At 39.9% G+C, this 18495-nt stretch overlaps 1 protein-coding gene across 2 annotated transcripts in view; it reads left to right on the top strand.

Annotated features, from left to right (window-relative positions):
* PI4KA (phosphatidylinositol 4-kinase alpha) overlaps positions 1–18495 on the top strand; it is a 66259-nt gene that overhangs the window by 2218 nt on the left and 45546 nt on the right. The window contains exons 2-18 of one of the 2 annotated variants that reach the window (XM_063350959.1): positions 374–490; positions 1733–1826; positions 2507–2595; positions 3110–3182; positions 3518–3777; positions 4465–4531; positions 6639–6787; positions 7076–7141; positions 7482–7578; positions 10273–10464; positions 11226–11326; positions 12039–12168; positions 13231–13363; positions 14026–14121; positions 14867–15050; positions 15783–15886; positions 17866–18034. In XM_063350959.1, the coding sequence (XP_063207029.1) occupies positions 374–490; positions 1733–1826; positions 2507–2595; positions 3110–3182; positions 3518–3777; positions 4465–4531; positions 6639–6787; positions 7076–7141; positions 7482–7578; positions 10273–10464; positions 11226–11326; positions 12039–12168; positions 13231–13363; positions 14026–14121; positions 14867–15050; positions 15783–15886; positions 17866–18034 (2121 nt within the window). The remainder of the gene's footprint in view (positions 1–373; positions 491–1732; positions 1827–2506; positions 2596–3109; positions 3183–3517; positions 3778–4464; positions 4532–6638; positions 6788–7075; positions 7142–7481; positions 7579–10272; positions 10465–11225; positions 11327–12038; positions 12169–13230; positions 13364–14025; positions 14122–14866; positions 15051–15782; positions 15887–17865; positions 18035–18495) is intronic. The other variant, XM_063350960.1, reaches the window with a different exon arrangement.

The following is an 18495-nucleotide window of genomic DNA, read 5'->3' on the forward strand; positions in this document are numbered from 1 at the left end:
CATTAAGGTTGATGACTAAAAGAGGGTAGTGTGGCCATCTGTCTTCCAGGAGATGGTAAGACTACTGTCCACTTCAAACACAGGAGGTCTGAATGGGCTTTGAAAACCACAGCCTGCCGTCTCGTTTCTCTGCCGTGAAAATATTTACAATTGTATTAGCGCGCCGCAGGCCTGTTTCTTGGTGTGCTCTAGGGCATGGACCTGATGGCGAGCTCTGCTCTGTAAAGTGAAGCTGGGAGCTTTTTGCATTGCTTTCCTGAAGTCTACTGGGGGATTTTGGAAAGACAATTTTAACACACGTACCGTTGTTCCCTTGGATTCTTTTGACACTTTCAGTCTTGTTCCACTGTTCTTTTGCTCTGCTGTTTTTCAGGTACAAAAACTCCTCTGTATGTGTCCAGTGGATTTCCATGGGATTTTCCAGTTAGATGAACGTCGCAGAGATGCTGTTATTGCTTTAGGAATCTTTCTAATTGAATCTGACCTTCAGGTATTTTTCCCACTTAGGCTAGCTCTATTTAACTTGAAAGATTTTGGATTAGTCAAATGTAGTTGTTCAGTGAATGAAAAGTTGGTATTTACTATCAAAATAAATAAAATTAAAGATCAGAGATAACAGATGGATGCAGGCAGGAGAGCACAAGGAAACAAGGGCAGTACTGATGAGTGTGATAAGACAGTAGTCATGGCACTGCCACAGCCGAACTGCTGTCCCATTTTTCGGTCATCATAGCTTAAGGAGAGGAAGGAAAGGCTATTCAGGAGGGTTTGCTCAAATCATATGTGTCATCGCGTGTTCTTCCCCACATGCTTCTGAATGACAGGTATGTTCCAGCATACTCCCAAACATCAGGTTTGAAATAGGCCTTTTCATGCCTGGCACTAGCCAGGATAAAAAGACAAACAGTGCAGAGAGGCTACATCGTATGCTTACATCCCTTTTGGTCTGTCAGCCTGTTTATGACAAGCTGGTTCTCTTCCCTTCAAACTCTGGGCGTAGTACTCCTTTGTGTAGAGGAAAGGAAGGATATATGGAGTCTTAGGTCCAAAGTCATTAGACCTCACTTTAAGTCATTTAATGTTGCTAGGTTTGCATCAGACCCAAGTTTCCTCTTTAGTGTCTATTTACCATAATATAGCTGCCATGCATACTATTGTTGTCCTTTTTGCATTTTTAATGGTATGAAGTTTAAATAAGGCAGCTGTATTTATGTTTCTTAGCATTGTTATGATGTTTGAAAAGCCAGCAGTTAGTATTAATTAATCCAACTGTATGAGGAAGGAAAGTGATATCCTTTGATTTGCACATTAGAAAGCTGAAGCGTTCCACAGATGTGTGAAGTGACTTGTGCATAAGGCCATGGGATGGATCACGTGTACTGAATTGGGACTGGCACTGAATTTCTAGCTGCCTTAACATTATTTTGTGACCTTGCTGTAAACTAATAAATTGTTTGGGGTCCATTACTGTTCTAGAACTTTTTTTTCCAACTTTTATGGAGAATGAACTGTTGCCTAGAATTAAAAGATTGGATTTATATCACTGAATTGGTTTACTTTAATTTGCCTGTGTTTAAATAAATTTTGCAATATTCAAAAAGCCTGTGTAGTGATTACTAGAAGCGTGTTTTGTGTGTTGTTAATATGTAGTCTTTCCGTATCTCAAAAATAACGTGAGATGATGCAGTTCAGCTTTTCTTCTCCATTTTAAATAGAATATTTTCCTCTTCAGCACAAAGATCATGTGGTTCCTTACCTCCTCCGACTTCTGAAGGGTCTTCCCAAAGTCCAATGGATAGAAGAAAGCAATGCACGGAAAGGCAGAGGTGATGTTTGGGTTTTTTGATCATTCTTGTGGAATGACAGCCAGGAAATAGGAATAACAAAGGTTATTCAGGACATGGTACAAGGGGATGTGATAGGTCCTGCTAGGTTCTTAGCTCCTGACTCAACAGCCTTTCATATTGATTTTCTTTAGAAGCAAAGAGGAAGTTGAATAGCTCCCAGCTTTCTTTATGGACTGCTTTGTGATAAATTGCACTTTCCAAACAATTCTATGCTCAATATATTTGGTTACTAAATTGGAGGCGATCATGTAGTAGTTAGAGCAGAAGAGCAGAACCCGAGATTTGTACGCTCTACTTTCAGCTTTGGTGCTTGGTTGCTATTTAAGCTACTTCATTTCTTGCTCCCTTAATACCTTTTAATATAAGAATACTTTTTTCACAAGGGTTCACAAGGGGTATTATAATATTTTTTTCAATTACTTGAAAGCCTGGAAGAGTTTTTAATTATTGAAGTTATTCTTTTAACATTTTATGCTGAAATTATGATGATTAGAGTGTACTTCTAAATTTTGTATGTGGTACTGTATTTTTCTACAGTCTATTTCAGAACATGACATGGAAATCCCTTATGTCTTCTTGCTTGATTATTATTTGTTCTTTCTGCATTGATTCTCTCTAACAATGTCTAACTGGCCTATTTTCTGTCTGTTACTTTGCAGGCTTGCTTCCAGTTGCAGAAAACTTCAGCTTCTGCTTGGTAACGTTGTTATCAGACGTTGCTTACAGAGATGCATTTCTCAGAGAGCAGGTAAAGTTTATTTTAAGTTTGTGCTGATGTAGTACCCGATTCTCCAGTGTTGCAGTACTGACAAATGTCTAGAGAAAAGTACACCACAGCTGCTTTCTTTCTTGCAAAGGGATTGATTGCTTTAACATCTGTACTGTTGCATTATTTCACTTGTACTAATTACTAATCAGGTACCTGGAAGATATTCATAAGTCTGCTGTTACTTCCAGGCGTCAAAGGATGCCCCTCGCTAAGGCCAGAGTTTTAGACTTCAGGTTTTGATACTGAAATTAGGACTGCTGCAGTTTTATTCTGCTAGTAAACACCATCTGACTGCAGACTTTACGGAAGAAGCTGTGTAAGCTGAGTGAGGGCAATATACTTTTTTAGTCACATAGTATTAAGAAATTTTGTTTACAGAGGTGCTTACAGTAATATTTGCAGGTTTCATTGGTGTTGTAGTGATCTAGTGTAAGAAAATAATATCTCTTTAACAAAAGGTTGGGGTTTTTTATGTCTGTTTTGATTACTTCAGATTTTGGATGCAATTCTGCAAGTAATGCAGTTCCTGTTGGGAATGTGCCAGACTCCACAAATGCATGATAAAGGTACTATTAAAATAACTCTTTATATTGTTGCTATACTTGTAACTCCCATCCTCTGAACTTCTCTTGTGTTTTCTAATTATCAGGATTAAGCCTGAAAAGTGAGCAGCTTTTTCTTTTGAGTTCTCTTAGCGCATATTTATTCGTTTGTTGCTGACTGGTAAATACAGAAGCAACTGTATTAATTTGCAGTACCTTCATGGTTTTTCCTCTATTTGCACAAATAAGTCTTTCAAAGCACATTAGGCTGAAACAGTTTAGTAAAGTGGTAGCAAAACCGTGAAGAGGAAGTTCTGAGTTATTGTTAATATACTGTTATATGTGTTTTTCTTCTCCAGAATATTTATGCAAGTATGCAGTACCCTGCCTGATAGGAATTTCTCGAGCCTTTGGTCGCTACAGCAATTCAGAGGAGGCTCTCCTTTCAAAGCTTTTTCCAAAAATTCCCCCACATTCCCTGAGAGTTCCAGAAGAGCTTGAAGGAATTCGCCGGCGATCCTTTAATGATTTCAGATCAATTCTTCCCAGTTCTCTACTCACTGTTTGCCAAGAAGGAACACTAAAGAGAAAGGCTAGCAGTGTGTCTAGCATCTCGCAGGTTTGTATGACTTGCTCTGTGTTGGAGTCAGCGCTTAGATGATCTTGTGGTCTTGGTGGAGTTAAGACCACTGGATATGAACGCAGTCTATTAACACATTATTTGACCAGATACAGAAATCTTTATTTTGGTTCTGCAACTGAGTTTCAAAATAATTTTGTAGTTCCTGAGTTACAGAAGAATCAGTGTCAGTTAAACCAGTAACTGTACTAGTAAGTCTTTACAAGGAACAATTGGCAAATCCTGTTCTTTGTGTTATTGTTGTGAAAAAGCATTGTATTGTATATCTGTGAATTTGGGAAGCTGGCACTTAATGGCTAAAGTTTTTCGAAGTGCTGAGGATACGTGAGCTCACACTGATTTCACCAGGAGCTATGGATGTTCGTTGTCTTAGGGGAAGAATGGATTCGGATATCCTGATTTTGAAACCACAGATTGTTATTAGCAAGGTTTCATACAGTACAGGAGTCATCATTCTGGTATCTTCCCTTTAGTCAAAAGCACTGAACTAGCCTTTTTTAACTTACCATTTTTGGTTGGAATTGAGCTGTTAAACGTGACAATATGTAGCTCCTGTTAGTTTTCCTTGAAGCTGTGTTTCGTTATAAAGTGTATGAACCATTCTCTGGAAGGTTTTTCAAGTTTTATAAACAGTTTTTAGATTATGGCTTTTGTGTGATGTTTCAGGTTAGTCCCGAACGTGGAATTCCCCCTCCCAGCTCTCCTGGAGGATCTGCAATTCATTATTTCGAAGGTAAATTATTTTGCAAAGGAACAGGGTATAATTTGGGGGGTTTGTTGCTATTTATAAAAAATTGAAAATCAAAATATTTTTGACCCTTTTCACTGCCCTCTAGAATGCTTATAGGAATTCTCTGATACATGCCTCTGGAGACACTCAAAACCCGCCTGGACGCATTCCTGTGTAACCTGCTCTAGATGACCCAGCTCTGGCAGGGGGTTGGACTAGATGATCTCCAGAGGTCCCTTCCAACCCTATGATTCTATGATGCCTGCTAGGATTCTGAAAAGTTTTGAGCTATAAAGACAGTAGGAAATTATTAACACCAATGGTTTCCAGGCTCAGTTGTTTCTGGCAGGCTTCTGAGAGACATGATTTCTTTGCTGCTAGGCTATGCCTGGTACTGAAGAGCTTAATTCAACTAGGCCAAAAGTATTTCAGGAGATTAGGCTGAGTAACTTTGAGAAACAAATGTTAATATTGTGTTTCACTAGACAACTACATTGTTGGACTAGGGTCTGGAATTTTGAGACTTTTTTTTGGCACATTATATAATCTCAAACAACTGCTCCATTTGAAGAAAACGTGATGTGAGTCATTGTGTAAGACCTAGTAATTTGTTGATGCGAGAAATAATAAAGGAGGCACTGAAGTCAAGTGCTCACTGATGTGTATTAATTACTGTATCATAATGGCAATAATGTGAAAAATTTTCATGAACTAATATACAAACTCTTAACCACTGAGGTGTAGTAGAACTCTAGCTGTAAGTTCTATGTCAAAGCAAGGCTTAAAAATAAACTCTTTCATGGATCAAGTGTGGAGAACAAGCTCTGCATCCAAGGTGTTTTGGTGTCTCTGGTTTTGTCTGTTGCGTTGAGGTTTTTAACAGTTTGGGCATTCTCTGTTTGTGGGTCATTCTCCTCTCTTGAGCCCTTGCTTTAATTTCTTCCACATTACTGTTCTTTTTCCTTCACATTACTATTTGTAGAGGCATCTGTCTTTCTCAGTCACATCATGGGATTTCAGGGTAATTCAAATATCATTCCTAAGTTGCCAAGTATAAAGAGACCTGTTTGTCTTCTGTCTACCCTGTTGAACTAACCTATACTTCTTAAATTTTATAGTCTTCGTGTTTTGAATTTAAAAAAAAAATAAAAAATCTGCCGGTTAGAGAGAGGCTATAGTTGTAGAACAAAAATAATCTTAACTAGAGCTATAGGTGGGTAGTAGATAACTTTGTAAAAATTTTGGAATAATTTTAATTGTTTCTATAGCAGAATTATGATTATTCTAATCAGGATTTTATTTTCAATACTAACTTCTGCCAGGTATTTCAGATACAGGCAGCCCTTGTATTATTTCTGATAATGTAGTTTGTCAAAGTCTTAGTTGCTGAAGAAGATGAGTGATGACCTTGTTTCTATTCTGGCCAAGGTTAATGGTTTAGAACACTGGACTGAAAATATTTTTTTTTGTTGTTGTCAGTAAACAGTGTTGCTTGAAAGCCTAGTAGTCACAGGAACATGACTTTAGCACAGGCAGCTGAGTACTTTAAAAAGGAGGAGATGTAATTTCTAAAGTGGAAACAGTGCCAAAAGCAGTATGCTTAGCAAGTTGTTGGTGTAATGGAGTACTTGAATCTGAAAAATAATTTGATTTCTCTTTGCCTTCAAACTGCAGTAGTGAATTGGTGCCTCTTCTAAGATGAAAGCTGTGCCATGGGTTCATTTGATCTAATATAGGGGAAAACCTTGCAAGATAGTTTTGTCTTAATCTGTTCTTTGCACCTCTATGCTTTTGAACAAAATGGCATTTACAGAAGTTTTCAGATAAATGTACACCAGTAGTATGGGAAGACTTCTTGTCAGCAGTGTCTCTGACATGAATACGAGTCATTTAAATTAATTTTTACATTAATGGACAAACGTATTTTTTTTAACATAGTTTTCTGTCTTGATTTACTAGTAGATTAGCTGAAACGCACCTCTTGATAGCTTGCGAGTTAAAGACTGTACCTGTGTTGGAAATAACTCATTAGTAGTGACTAAATATTACCATTAAACAGAGTTTACATAGCCTCTCTCCCCCCAAAACTTCTATTATTTTTTCTGATCAGGTTCATATCTTCCTGATGGGAGCGCACTGGATCCTGATTATTACTTCTCCACTATCAGCTCCAGCTTTTCAGTTTCTCCTCTCTTCAATGGCATTAACAATAAAGAGTTTAACATCCCACTGGAAATGCTTCGTCAGCTGTTGAACATGGTATGTGGTGGGTTCTCGTGAAGATGGCAGTGAGATTACATTCTATTCGTGGTAGAAATAGATGCAGTTTAAGCTTTTAGAATTGCAAATAAAAAGACAGTGTTTGCGTCTCAAGATTTATGTGATGTTATTTTTATGGCATTTAATGTCATGCTTCAATAGTATTCCTAAAAAGCTCTCATATGAACGATGAAGAATTTTCTGTGCATGGGCAAAATTATATTGTCTTCCTATCGAGAGTAATCAACAGGAAACATCCTTTTTTAAAATTTTTTTTTTCCTCTATAGGTAAAACAGATTGTTGGGGATTCTCTGCTAAAGACCTTAGATGCAGTTGTAGCTGAAGTGTCAGAGGTATGTTTTTAAATTCGTTTTCTGACTTCTATGACTCAAGCCATTCAAGCCATTTCTAATGACTTGAATGACTTTCTCTAATGACTTTTTTTAACAACACTGTTAGAGAGAACATATATGTACTCTTCAAATTGAAAGAGTGACTGTGTCTTATGCGCCGTCTATACTTTTGATAAAAGTAGAGGGGGAAAGCTGTGAGGTTACTTCTGGTACCTGCTTTAAATGCTAGTTTACGTTGCAGAGGAGAACAATTATGTGACTGGAATTAAAAGATCTGTTTAGCCATACAATGGAAAATACTTGATTTTGAATCTAGCGGGTTGCTTCTTTTCTCTTTCAGATGGGTGCTAATACAGAGCTCTATTATAAAACTTTCAGTGACCCTCTTTATCTTGCTCAATTTAAAATGCTGAGAGACACATTATACTATATGAAAGGTATAGTATTTGTATTTTTTTAAATTTATCCTTCGTTATGGTTAGGATCAAAAGCATTGATTATGGGACTGGAGCACCTCCCTTATGAGGAAAGACTGAAAGAGCTGGGACTCTTTAGCCTGGAGAAGAGAAGGTTGAGGGGGGACCTGATTAATGTTTACAAGTATCTTAAGGGTGGGTTTAAGGAGGACAGAGCCAGGCTCTTTTCAATGGTTCCCAGTGACAGGACAAGGGGCAATGGGCACAATCTAGAACATAGGAAGTTCAGTTCAAATACACGGAAAAACTTCTTTACAGTGAGGGTGACAGAGCACTGGAACAGGCTGCCCAGGGAGGTTGTGGAGTCCCCTTCTCTGGAGATTTTCAAGACCCGCCTGGATGCAGCCCTGAGGGATGTGCTTTAGGTAATCCTGCTCTAGCAGGGGAGTTGGACTAGATGATCTCTAGAGGTCCCTTCCAACTCTGAAGATTCCGTGATTCCGTGATTGTCTGCATTGTATGGAGTGCTTGAACATAGGGGTTTGCATTTTCACTGGGAGGAATACAGAGAAATTGTCTGAGCAGCCAGGGATCGGGTTAGGAAAGCAAAAGCCCAGACAGAGTTAAATCTGGCCAGGGTACATCAAGGGCAACAAGAAAAGCTTCTGTAGGTAAGTCAGTCACAAAAGGAAGACTAGGGAAAATACGGGCCCTCTCAGGAAGGAAATGGGAGACCTGGTCACCTGGCACATGGACAAGGCTGAGGTACTGAACGAATTTTTTGCCTCGGTCTTTACTGGCAATGGCTCTAACCACACTGCCCAAGTCCCAGAAGACAAAGGCTGGACAAAGGGAGAATGAGGATCTGCCCGCTGTAGGATAAGACCAGGTTTGAGATCATATGAGGAACCTGGAGGAGCACAAGTCCATGGGACCTGGTGAGATTCATTAGCGGGTCCTGAGGGAACTGGTGGATGAAGTTGCTAAGCCAATATCCGTCATATTTGAGAAGTTGTGGAAGTCTGGTGAAGTTCCCACTGACTGGAAAACGGGAAACATAACCCCTATTTTAAAAAGCAAAAAAAAAAAAAAAGGAAGACCCAGGGAACTACAGGCTGGTCAGTCTCATGTCTGTGTTCAGGAAGATCATGGAGCAGATCCTCCTGAAAACTCTGCTAAGGCACATGGAAAATAAGGAGGTGATTGGTGACAGCCAGCATGGCTTCCTTAAGGGCAAATTGTGCCTTACAAATTTGGTGGCCTTCTACAATGGTGTTACAGCAGTGGTGGATAAGGGGAGAGCAACTGACATCATCTGCCTGGACTTGTGCAAGGCATTTGACACTGTCCTGCACAACATCCTTGTCTCTAAATGGGAGACCACTCGGTGGATGAGGAATTGACTGGATGGCTGCATTCAAAGAGTTGCAGTCAATGGCTCGATGTCCAAGTGGTGAGCAGTGACGAGTGGTGTTCCTCAGGGGTCGGTACTGGGACCAGAGGTGTTTAACATCTTTGTTGGTGAGATGGACAGTGGGACTGAGTGCACCCAGTTGAATTTGCTGATGACACCAAGCTGTGTGGTGCGGTTGGCACGCTGGAGGGGAGGGATGCCATCCAGAGGGACCTTGACAGGCTTGAGAAGTGGGCCTGTGTGAACCTCATGAAGTTCAACAAGGCCCAGTGCAGGGTCCTGCACAGGGGTTGGGGCAATCCCAAGGTGAATGGATGGACAGCAGCCCTGAGCACAAGATGTTGGGGGTGTTGGTGGATGAGAAGCTCAACATGAGCTAGCAATGTGCGCTGGCAGCCCAGAAAGCCAACTGCATCTTGGGCTGCATCCCCAGCAGCATGGCCAGCAGGGCGAGGGAGGGGATTCTGCACCTTTACTTTGCTCTGTGAGACACCACACCCCCCCTAGTGCTGCCCCCAGCTCTGGGGGCACCAACATCAGAAGGACACAGACCTGTTGGAGTGTGTCCAGAGGAGGCCATGGAGATGCAGCGAGGGGTGAAGGACAGGCTGAGAGTCTCTGCTGTGAGGACAGGCTGAGAGAGTTGGGGGTGTTCAGCCTGGAGAAGAGAAGGTTCCAGGGAGACCTTTATAGTGTTCTTTACTTAAAGGGGGCCTACAGGAAAGATGGGGATGGGACTTTTGATCAGGGAGTGGAGTGATAGGGTGAGGGGTTAACAGTTTTAAACTGAGATGGGAGATTTAGACTAGGTATTAGAAAGAAATTCTTTATTCTGAGGGTGGTGAGGCACCGAAACAGGCTGCCCAGAGAAGCTGTGGCTGCCCCATCCCTGGAGGGGTTCAAGGCCAGGCTGGATGGGGGTTTGAGCAACCTGGTCTGGTGGGAGGTGTCCCTGCCCAGGGCAGGGGGTTGGAACTAGATGATCTTTAAGGTCCCTTCCAACTTGATCCATTCTGTGATTTCCGGGAACTCCACATATGCTGTAAAATTTGTATTTTGGAATGTTTCCGTATAAAAAAGGTGCTATGGAAATAGAAAAAAAATATTTTGAGCACCAATAAAAGGATTAATAGACATATTTCAATTGTCTGCATACTGGTGACCTTTGCTATGAAATTTATCTTTTAGGTAGGGCATAAAGTTTATGAAATTTGTAACATAGCAATGAATTTTATATATGCTGTCCTTTTGATACACTGACTCCCATCATTCGAGTATGCTGTTTCCTTTTATTTCTTTAGACCTTCCCAACTCATTTGTGAAGGAAATCCATGATTTTGTGCTAGAGCAATTCAACAGCAGTCAATCAGAACTTCAGAAAATTCTTCATGATGTGGATCGACTGCATAATGAACTGAGTCCTTTAAAACTGCGTTGTCAGGCTAATGCTGCCTGTGTGGATCTCATGGTGTGGGCTGTGAAAGATGAGCAAGGTGAAGAAAGCTCCTCAGTGTCTGGAATGTCTGTGTTTTTTTTTTCTTTTAAGTTGTGGAAAAACTTGTAAGTTATTTAAGAGTAGATAATGCTCAGAGAAACATAAAATAAATTTCAGTGGAATACTCTTTGCTATTAGAATACAAGAGTAAAACTTCCATCAAAAAGTTGTCAAATTAGTTGGCTAGGTAGTTAGACGTCTTCATAGAAATGGAAACAGAAACATCCTATTGGCTTATCTACAAGAGATGATATAATTGCTGCATTACAGGCAGCTGCTTATTTTCTAGTTTATTTTATGTTTTTAGTTATTGCTTTTAGTGTCTTAAATGTTTCTCAGTCATTCTTTTAAAGAAAATGTTTTTACTTCATTGTTAACAGGATTGGGAAGCTCTCTCTCATTTTTTCTCAGTTTTCTTTCTTCTTGTATAATTCTTACACATCCTCTGAGTCCGTGAAGGGATTTTTTCCTTTGGACCTTGCAATACTTAATTTCTGACAAATGCGAAGTACGCTCAAAATCAACTTTTAGTTCTGTAATTCTTTTAATCATGGTGTTTGACATTGGTGCAGATACTAAGTTTCCAAAACTGTTTTTGCAGAAGCAGCACTAAACCTCTTTGAGTAATTGTAGTATGAGAAGAGTGAAGATGATATATTTTCTGTGTTGTTTCAGAAATTCCAGTAAGCATTGGGTTGTGCGTGGCCTAATAACAAATCTGATAAACATAAATTTTTCTGTTTGATTTTTTCGGTTAAGGTGCAGAAAACCTGTGCATCAAGTTATCGGAGAAGCTGCAGTCAAAAACCTCAAGCAAAGTCATCATCGCTCACTTGCCACTGCTAATTTGCTGTTTGCAGGTCTGTCTTTACAGTATTTGACATTACTATATCAGTAAGTGGGAGTTTGGGGAGTTTCACAGTTTGCTAGAAGAACACTTTTTATCTGCTGTTTGTATTATTTTTCCATCAATGTATTCTACGTTTGGATTTTAGAGGTCTCGTGTGGAAACTAGAACTGCAGTAGAGTAGTGCTTTCAAAATTTTCTTAGCTCGACTGCTTGTTGAAGAATAATAGTCATGAGGGTTTTTTAACCAGTATTTAACTTCTGAAATATTTAGCTTCTTTCTCCATTATATAAACAATTAATACTGTTACTGGCAGATCACTGAGCTTTAAGACTGAGGCTTAGTTATTGTAATTTTTATGTCATCTTATTGTACACTTACGCATAGTCTTACAAATACGGTGTTTTCCACCACATAGTAAATAATCAGGATTCTCTAAATGTTGGAACTTGTCCAGTAACTTTATTTTTAGAGAGTGCAGGTCATTTTATGTAACTCCCTATGAAATCACCCAGGAAGAAAACAGCAAGGCTTGATTGGCATGCAGCACTCTAGGATAATCTAAAAGAATTAGAAACTTGAAATGTCTAAACCTTCTGCTAAAAATTGAATCTCTTAGAACTATGTATGGTTTGTATTGGTTTGTGTTTTTTTTTGTATTGACCTGAAGTTGCAAGCTTACAGTTGGCTATGTTCCTTTTTTTTTTTTTTATTGTTTTTTTAGGGGCTAGGTCGTTTGTGTGAGAGGTTCCCTGTTGTGGTTCATTCTGTCAATCCATCCTTGAGAGATTTTCTTGTGATACCGTCCCCAGTGCTTGTGAAACTTTACAAGTATCATAGCCAGTATCACACAGGTAAACGAAAAAAGGCCATGTTCCAAAGGATATGCGAGTGATTGTTTTCCAACTTGTATGGCTTTTTGATGCGTTTGAATATTTTGTGGTGATACAGCTGTAGGGGGAAATGGAGATGCATTTATGATAGTTTTAAATTTCTTGTTCTTTGGAGCTGAAGAGGATGAATGATTGCAAACCAAATTGTGTATCTAAGGGCAAGCAGTATATAGAACTACATTTTATCCTAGCAGCAATATTGCTGTGCCTCTTCTGTTGAAACCAAGATAATCTTATCTCAAGCGTCTTTGTCCTTAGTGAAATCACTGACAACTGTAGTGTGATACTGCAGTACTAAGGGTTGTATTGTGCGTGCCAACATATTCATTCAAGTCATAGCAGTTTGCTTAGGGCTTTGTCCACATGGGCCTTCAGAAACCTCCAAGGACGGAGATTCTACAGCCTGAGACAGTGCATAATTAATCTCATAGTGTGGCGGGAAAATAATCACATATCCAGTTGGAACCTTCCTTGTTTCAAGTTACGGCTGTTGTGTCTCATTCTCCCACGAAGCCTGCTTCTGTCTTCTCAGTAACCTGTTTTACGCTTTGGAAGGCAACTGTTGTGTTTACCCAAAGCTGCTGCTTCTCCAGGCTGAACAAGGTCATGTTCCTCGGACTCTCCTTACAGGCCCTATGCTCCAGCCCTGTGACCATCTTGGTGGCATTTGGCAGGTTTTTTGTTGTTGTTTTTAAATTGTAATATCAAATTATGATTTCCAAAAATAAAATGTTACATTTAAATCACTTGCTAATGCAAAAGCAGTATCATAACGCTAACGAAAAACAGGTAACAGAACAGAAATTGACTAAATTTAGGAATAATTATTTAGGAATAGGTAAATGCAGTAATACCTTGCATAGCTAGTGACAACACATGTACTTCTGGAATTCTTCAGCACAACTCTCCGAGCTGTAAATAGGCTGTTTTGCCCTCACTGGGTATTGCTCTGCCCGTATGCTCTTATCTTGCGGATAAAAAGCTATTTCAAATGTTTTTGGTTTCCATACTCTGTGTTCTTAGTAGGTGGTAATGACATCAAGATTAGCGTAACCAACGAGCATTCAGAGTCTACGCTAAATGTGATGCCTGGCAAGAAAACTCAACCATCCATGTATGAGCAGCTGCGTGACATTGCCATAGACAACATCTGCAGGTAAGAGAGAGACTTGCACCACGTTGGAATACGTCTCCCTAGCAGAAGAGTATTATGGCCATTTAGAAGGTGCTGCTCTGTGCTGCTATAAAGGCTTTTTGCCTTTTTTGATCGTGACTTCATTTTTCTTCAGACATCTCTTGGGTTCTGTCTATGTCCTAATTGTAAAATAATTCAGTCTCATTGTTTTGGTTTCCACTTGCGTAGTTCATGCTAGTCATCATTTTGATACTCAGCAGGGTTTTTATCTTCTGCTTAGATTATCATGTGGAGTGAGCCTCCTGTAACAGGAGGATTGTCACGCCCTCAAATGTGGGCAGTGTAGTGGTTATTCTTCCCTTTTAGACAGCTACTGAGAGCTGTAGGGAAGACAAATATTGGTGACTGGAGACGAGGGATTGAATTTTCTAAAGCAGTGCATTCTGAATTTACCTTATTGCCTATCCCCAGTCTTTACTGTTGATGGAGAAAGCAGCACTAGAAACTCAGCTCATTTTTTTAAAAATACATCTGCAGCATTCCTAGGCAGTCAGTTCTTATACTTCCGTATAAACATTTTTCCCTTACGCCTGGTGTGTATTTACAGTAGTAAAAAGTGAAATGTTTAATTCGTACTTTTTTTCTTTTCCCCCCCGTCCTCTGGCTGTTCATTGTTATTCCAGGTGCTTGAAAGCTGGCTTGACTATAGATTCAGTGATTGTTGAGGCCTTTCTTGCCAGTTTATCTAACCGTCTGTACATCTCTCAAGAGAGTGATAAGTAAGTTGTTAGTCATCAAACCAATTTTTCCTTCACTCAGTAAACCTGAAGCTTATTCTAAGATATAACTATGGTCAACATTGTTTTAGAATTAAGTGTCTCTGAGGTTAGTGAGCTCGTATGGAGGGTCAAAATCTTCCCATGCAAATTATTGCAGAGCTGAGCCCTTGTTTTCATGCTGAGATGTATGGATTCATTTTTATCTGATTGAATCAGCAAATCTTTGGTGAGTATTAGCCATTTTTGAGTCCTGGATTGAGTGATACTCTCTCTGCTGTATCCTTCAGGCTTCAGCTGTCTTTTATGGCTAGACAGAGCTTGTCACTTAAGGCATTTGACTTGCTTCACTTTTAAGAGACTCGCCAACCAAGAAACTTCCAAGGGGAAATCCTATAGTGGCTGATCTGACTGTCATGTCTTAATGTTTTGCAGATCACTTTTACCTCTTTTCATTGTTGTTTCTAGAGCAGTTTGTTCATGGATTAGTGTGGGTTTCTTGAATACTGTGTTTGTGGGTTTTTTCTGTTTTTTATTTTGAAAACCAGCTTGTGCGAGTATATCTCTAATGTTAATATTTGGAGTAGATGGGTATATAGATTGGCAATATTAAAGCTGTTAGTGATGTTTAAATTTAGTATATGAACTGTTTCTTACATGAAACGTAACCATGCTTGGAGGTCTTGATAGTTGGTGAACAGTTATATGTATGGTTTTGGGGTTTTTTTTTGTTTGTTTTTTGTAACAGGGAAGCTCATTTGATTCCTGACCACACAATTCGTGCTCTAGGGCACATTGCAGTGGCGCTGAGGGACACCCCAAAAATGATGGAACCCATCCTACAGATCTTACAGCAGAAGTTTTGCCAGCCACCTTCTCATCTTGATGTACTCATCATTGATCAGCTAGGCTGCTTGGTCATCACTGGAAACGTAAGGAAAGAACAGGCCAAGAGAGTGCCAGTTTATGATCCCTTTCCTTTAGTTAAAAGGAAATGTAGTTTAGAAACTGCATTTGCAGATTTTTAAGATTTTTCTTTTCTTCACCACAGGTATGTGCTTGTACAATTCTCATGTCTCTGTGCCATCAGAAAACAAAAGCTGTCCCTGTCAAGAACATTAGTCCTCACAGAAAATAATTGAAGTTTTTTCTTTTAAAAACAAACTATAAAAAACACCAAACACAGTGTTTTCAAAAGTTAAGAAGTTCATAAACACTTGGTCTATGTCCCAAATAGGTGCACAGTATCTTTTTTTTTGTATCAGTAATCAACTTTCAAAGTCTTGTAGCTCCGTACATTTAAAAGTATAGTTTGCCTTATTCAGTCATACAGGGATTAACTGACTTACCTTTTCTGAAAGTAATTTTTGCCTCTGAGCGAGCAATTAATTGCCAGAACTCGGAAGCCTGAAAAAAAGTTTTCCATCAGGAAGGTGGAGCTAAAGAACTTAACAAATTCTGTAAAATTTGAGCAGTTAAAAACACTAGTGAGAGCACTTCCACTGTGTGCTTTGTGGAAGCTGAAGTCGTTCCTCAGGCTGTGACTAGATACTTATCTGAAAAACTTTGTAATGCTTAGCGTATTTTACAGGGTTGCTCTTTAGAGAGATTGTATTCAATAAGCTCTACTTAGTGATTTGTTTTGGTTGTTTTTTTTTTTACAGCAATATATTTACCAGGAGGTGTGGAATCTGTTTCAGCAAATCAGTGTTAAAGCAAGCTCAGTTGTTTACTCTGCTACAAAAGACTATAAGGATCATGGATACAGGTAACACTTAGCCGTGTCCCTTAAATGCATGAACACTGTATCAAATAACCTTTATGCTACATCAGGGATTTTCACTTTTTCCTGCTAAAGGTTTTATAATAAGGCTATAAGTAGTACTGTTTTTTTTTCCTTTGATGTTAAAAAGTAATATATTAGTTTAAAAAATAGTAATACTTCATAATGTAGAGATTCTAGAAATGTGTTTTACTACGCGTAATATCGATTTCTTTTTTTTTTCTCCTTTGTAAGGAGTTAATGTTTGTAAATTATAATTGACATTGAGGACTTACGTTATCTGTACCTAGAGTAATTAATGTCTTAGCCTAGAAAAGCTAATGAAGTTCCACTGGGTGTTGTGTGTGTTTTGTTTTGGGGGTTTGTGTTTTTGTTGTTTTTTTTTTAAATGTGGTCTCAGTACTTGTTAGGGATTAAATGCAAACCATTAGCAATTTGATTCTTAGTATGTAAGTATGCATTGTAGTCCCTGTTATAATTAAAGATTATCACTAACTTTGTTGATAGTTGGGGTAGGCTGGATATCTTTTAATGTAGTATGTGAGTAACTGAGAGGACCGTTCCTGTCAGTATGTTTAAACGTATTGTCTGACCCAGCCCAATCTCAGCTTTAATAACTGATACTAGTTCTGATTCTTGTGCTCAAGAGCTTTCCCAATCCAGAAACGGAGATCTTTGCTGCTTTTTGTCTGTAGCCATGTCTGCTACAGAAAAGTCATTTCCTTTTGGCCATGACAGCATCATAAATGAAATGGCTTCCAGAGGCAAAGCATACAAATAGGTTTTCACTTAAACACTGATTGCATTTCAATTATCAGTAAAGTGATGTGCTATTCATAAAAAAACATAACCACCTCCCCTCCCTGCCCGCCCCCCCAAAAAAAAACACCTCTGAGTGAAAAAAACGCCAGCAGCCTTGTTGCAAGAGTTCATAGAATCATTTGGGTTGGAAGGGACAAGTAAAAGCCATCTAGTCCAACCCCCCTGTCATAAGCAGGGACATTTTCAACTAGACTGGGTTGCTCAGAGCCCCGTCCAACCTGGCCTGGGATGTTTCCAGGGATGGGGCATCTGCCACCCCTCTGGGTAACCTGGGCCAGTGTCTCACCACCCTCAGCATAAAACATTTCTTCCTTATATCTAGTCTAAATCTTCCCTCTTTTAGTTTAAAACCACTAATCCTTGTCCTGTTGCAGCAGGCCCTACTAAAAAGTTTGTCCCCATCTTTCCTGTAGGTCCCCTTTAGGTACTTGGAAGGGGCTCTGAGGTCTCCCTTCTCCAGGCTGAACACCTCCCAACTGTCTCAGCCTGTCCTCACAGCAGAGGGGCACCAGCCGTCCCAGCATGTCTGTGGCCACCTCTGGCCCCGCTCCAACAGGCCCATGTCCTTCTGATGTTGGTGCCCCCAGAACTGGAGGCAGCACTGCAGGGGGGGTTCTCTCAAGAGCAGAGTAGAGGTGCAGAATCCCCTCCCTCGCCCTGCTGGCCACACTGCTGGGGATGCAGCCTAGGGTGTGGTTGGCTTTCTGGGCTGCCAGCACACATTGCCGGTTCACGTCCAGCTTTTCACCCACTGGTACCCCCAAGTCCTTCTTGGCAGGGCTACCCTCCATCCCTTCCATCCCCCAGCCAGTATGGATACCAGGGATTGCCCCAACCCCTGTGCAGGACCCTGCACTTTGCCTTGTTGAACACCATGAGGTTCACACCGTTCCACTTCTCAGTCCTGTCAAGGTCCCTCTGGATGGTATCTTGTCCCTCAGGTAGGTCAGCCACACCACTCAGCTTGGTGTTGTCCACAAACTTGCTGAGGGCACACTTGATCTCACTGTCAATGTCATTGATGAAGATAACTGAACAGTATCGGTCCCAATACGGACCCCTATCTCTCAGCATTATGAAGAAAGCACTGAAAATATAAAATTTTGAGGAACTGCTTGTTCATAACCGTTCTTTCTTCTCAGACACTGTTCTTTAGCAGTCATTAATGCCCTAGCTAACATCGCTGCTAACATTCAAGGAGAACACCTTGTGGATGAACTACTGATGAACTTGCTGGAACTGTTTGTTCAGCTTGGGCTAGAAGGAAAGAGAGCTAGTGAGAGAGCAAGTGAAAAAGGACCAGCACTAAAGGTCAGATATTCACTGTTTTTTAATTTTATTCAGCTGTGCATTTATATGGATGGCACTACTAAACATACTCTTCCGTATGTTTTTTAACCAAAACGACACCTTTACACACACACAATAAAAAATCACCCTTTGTTAAACCTAAGAATGTTTTCTGGTCATGGAATATGAATGCAGGTCCATAATCCCTTTCAAACACCTAACTAATCTGTGTATAGTATCTGAGATAAAGCACTGGTATATTCATCTGAGCCTGATTTTGTCTGAGACTGAGTAAACTGTTTGGAGTCCTAGAGGCAAAGCTGTAAAGAGGAACGCTGACTACTTAACGGCTCTTACTAATTCTTAAAGTGTCTTTAGATTGTGACAGAATTCTAATTTTAGCGGTGTTATAGGATTATAGGAAAACTTAGGTTGGAAGGGACCTCAGGAAGTCATCTAGTCGAACCTTGCTGTTTTCTTCC

This window comes from Chroicocephalus ridibundus, chromosome 13 (assembly GCF_963924245.1).
Source record: "Chroicocephalus ridibundus chromosome 13, bChrRid1.1, whole genome shotgun sequence".
Lineage (NCBI taxonomy): Eukaryota > Metazoa > Chordata > Aves > Charadriiformes > Laridae > Chroicocephalus > Chroicocephalus ridibundus.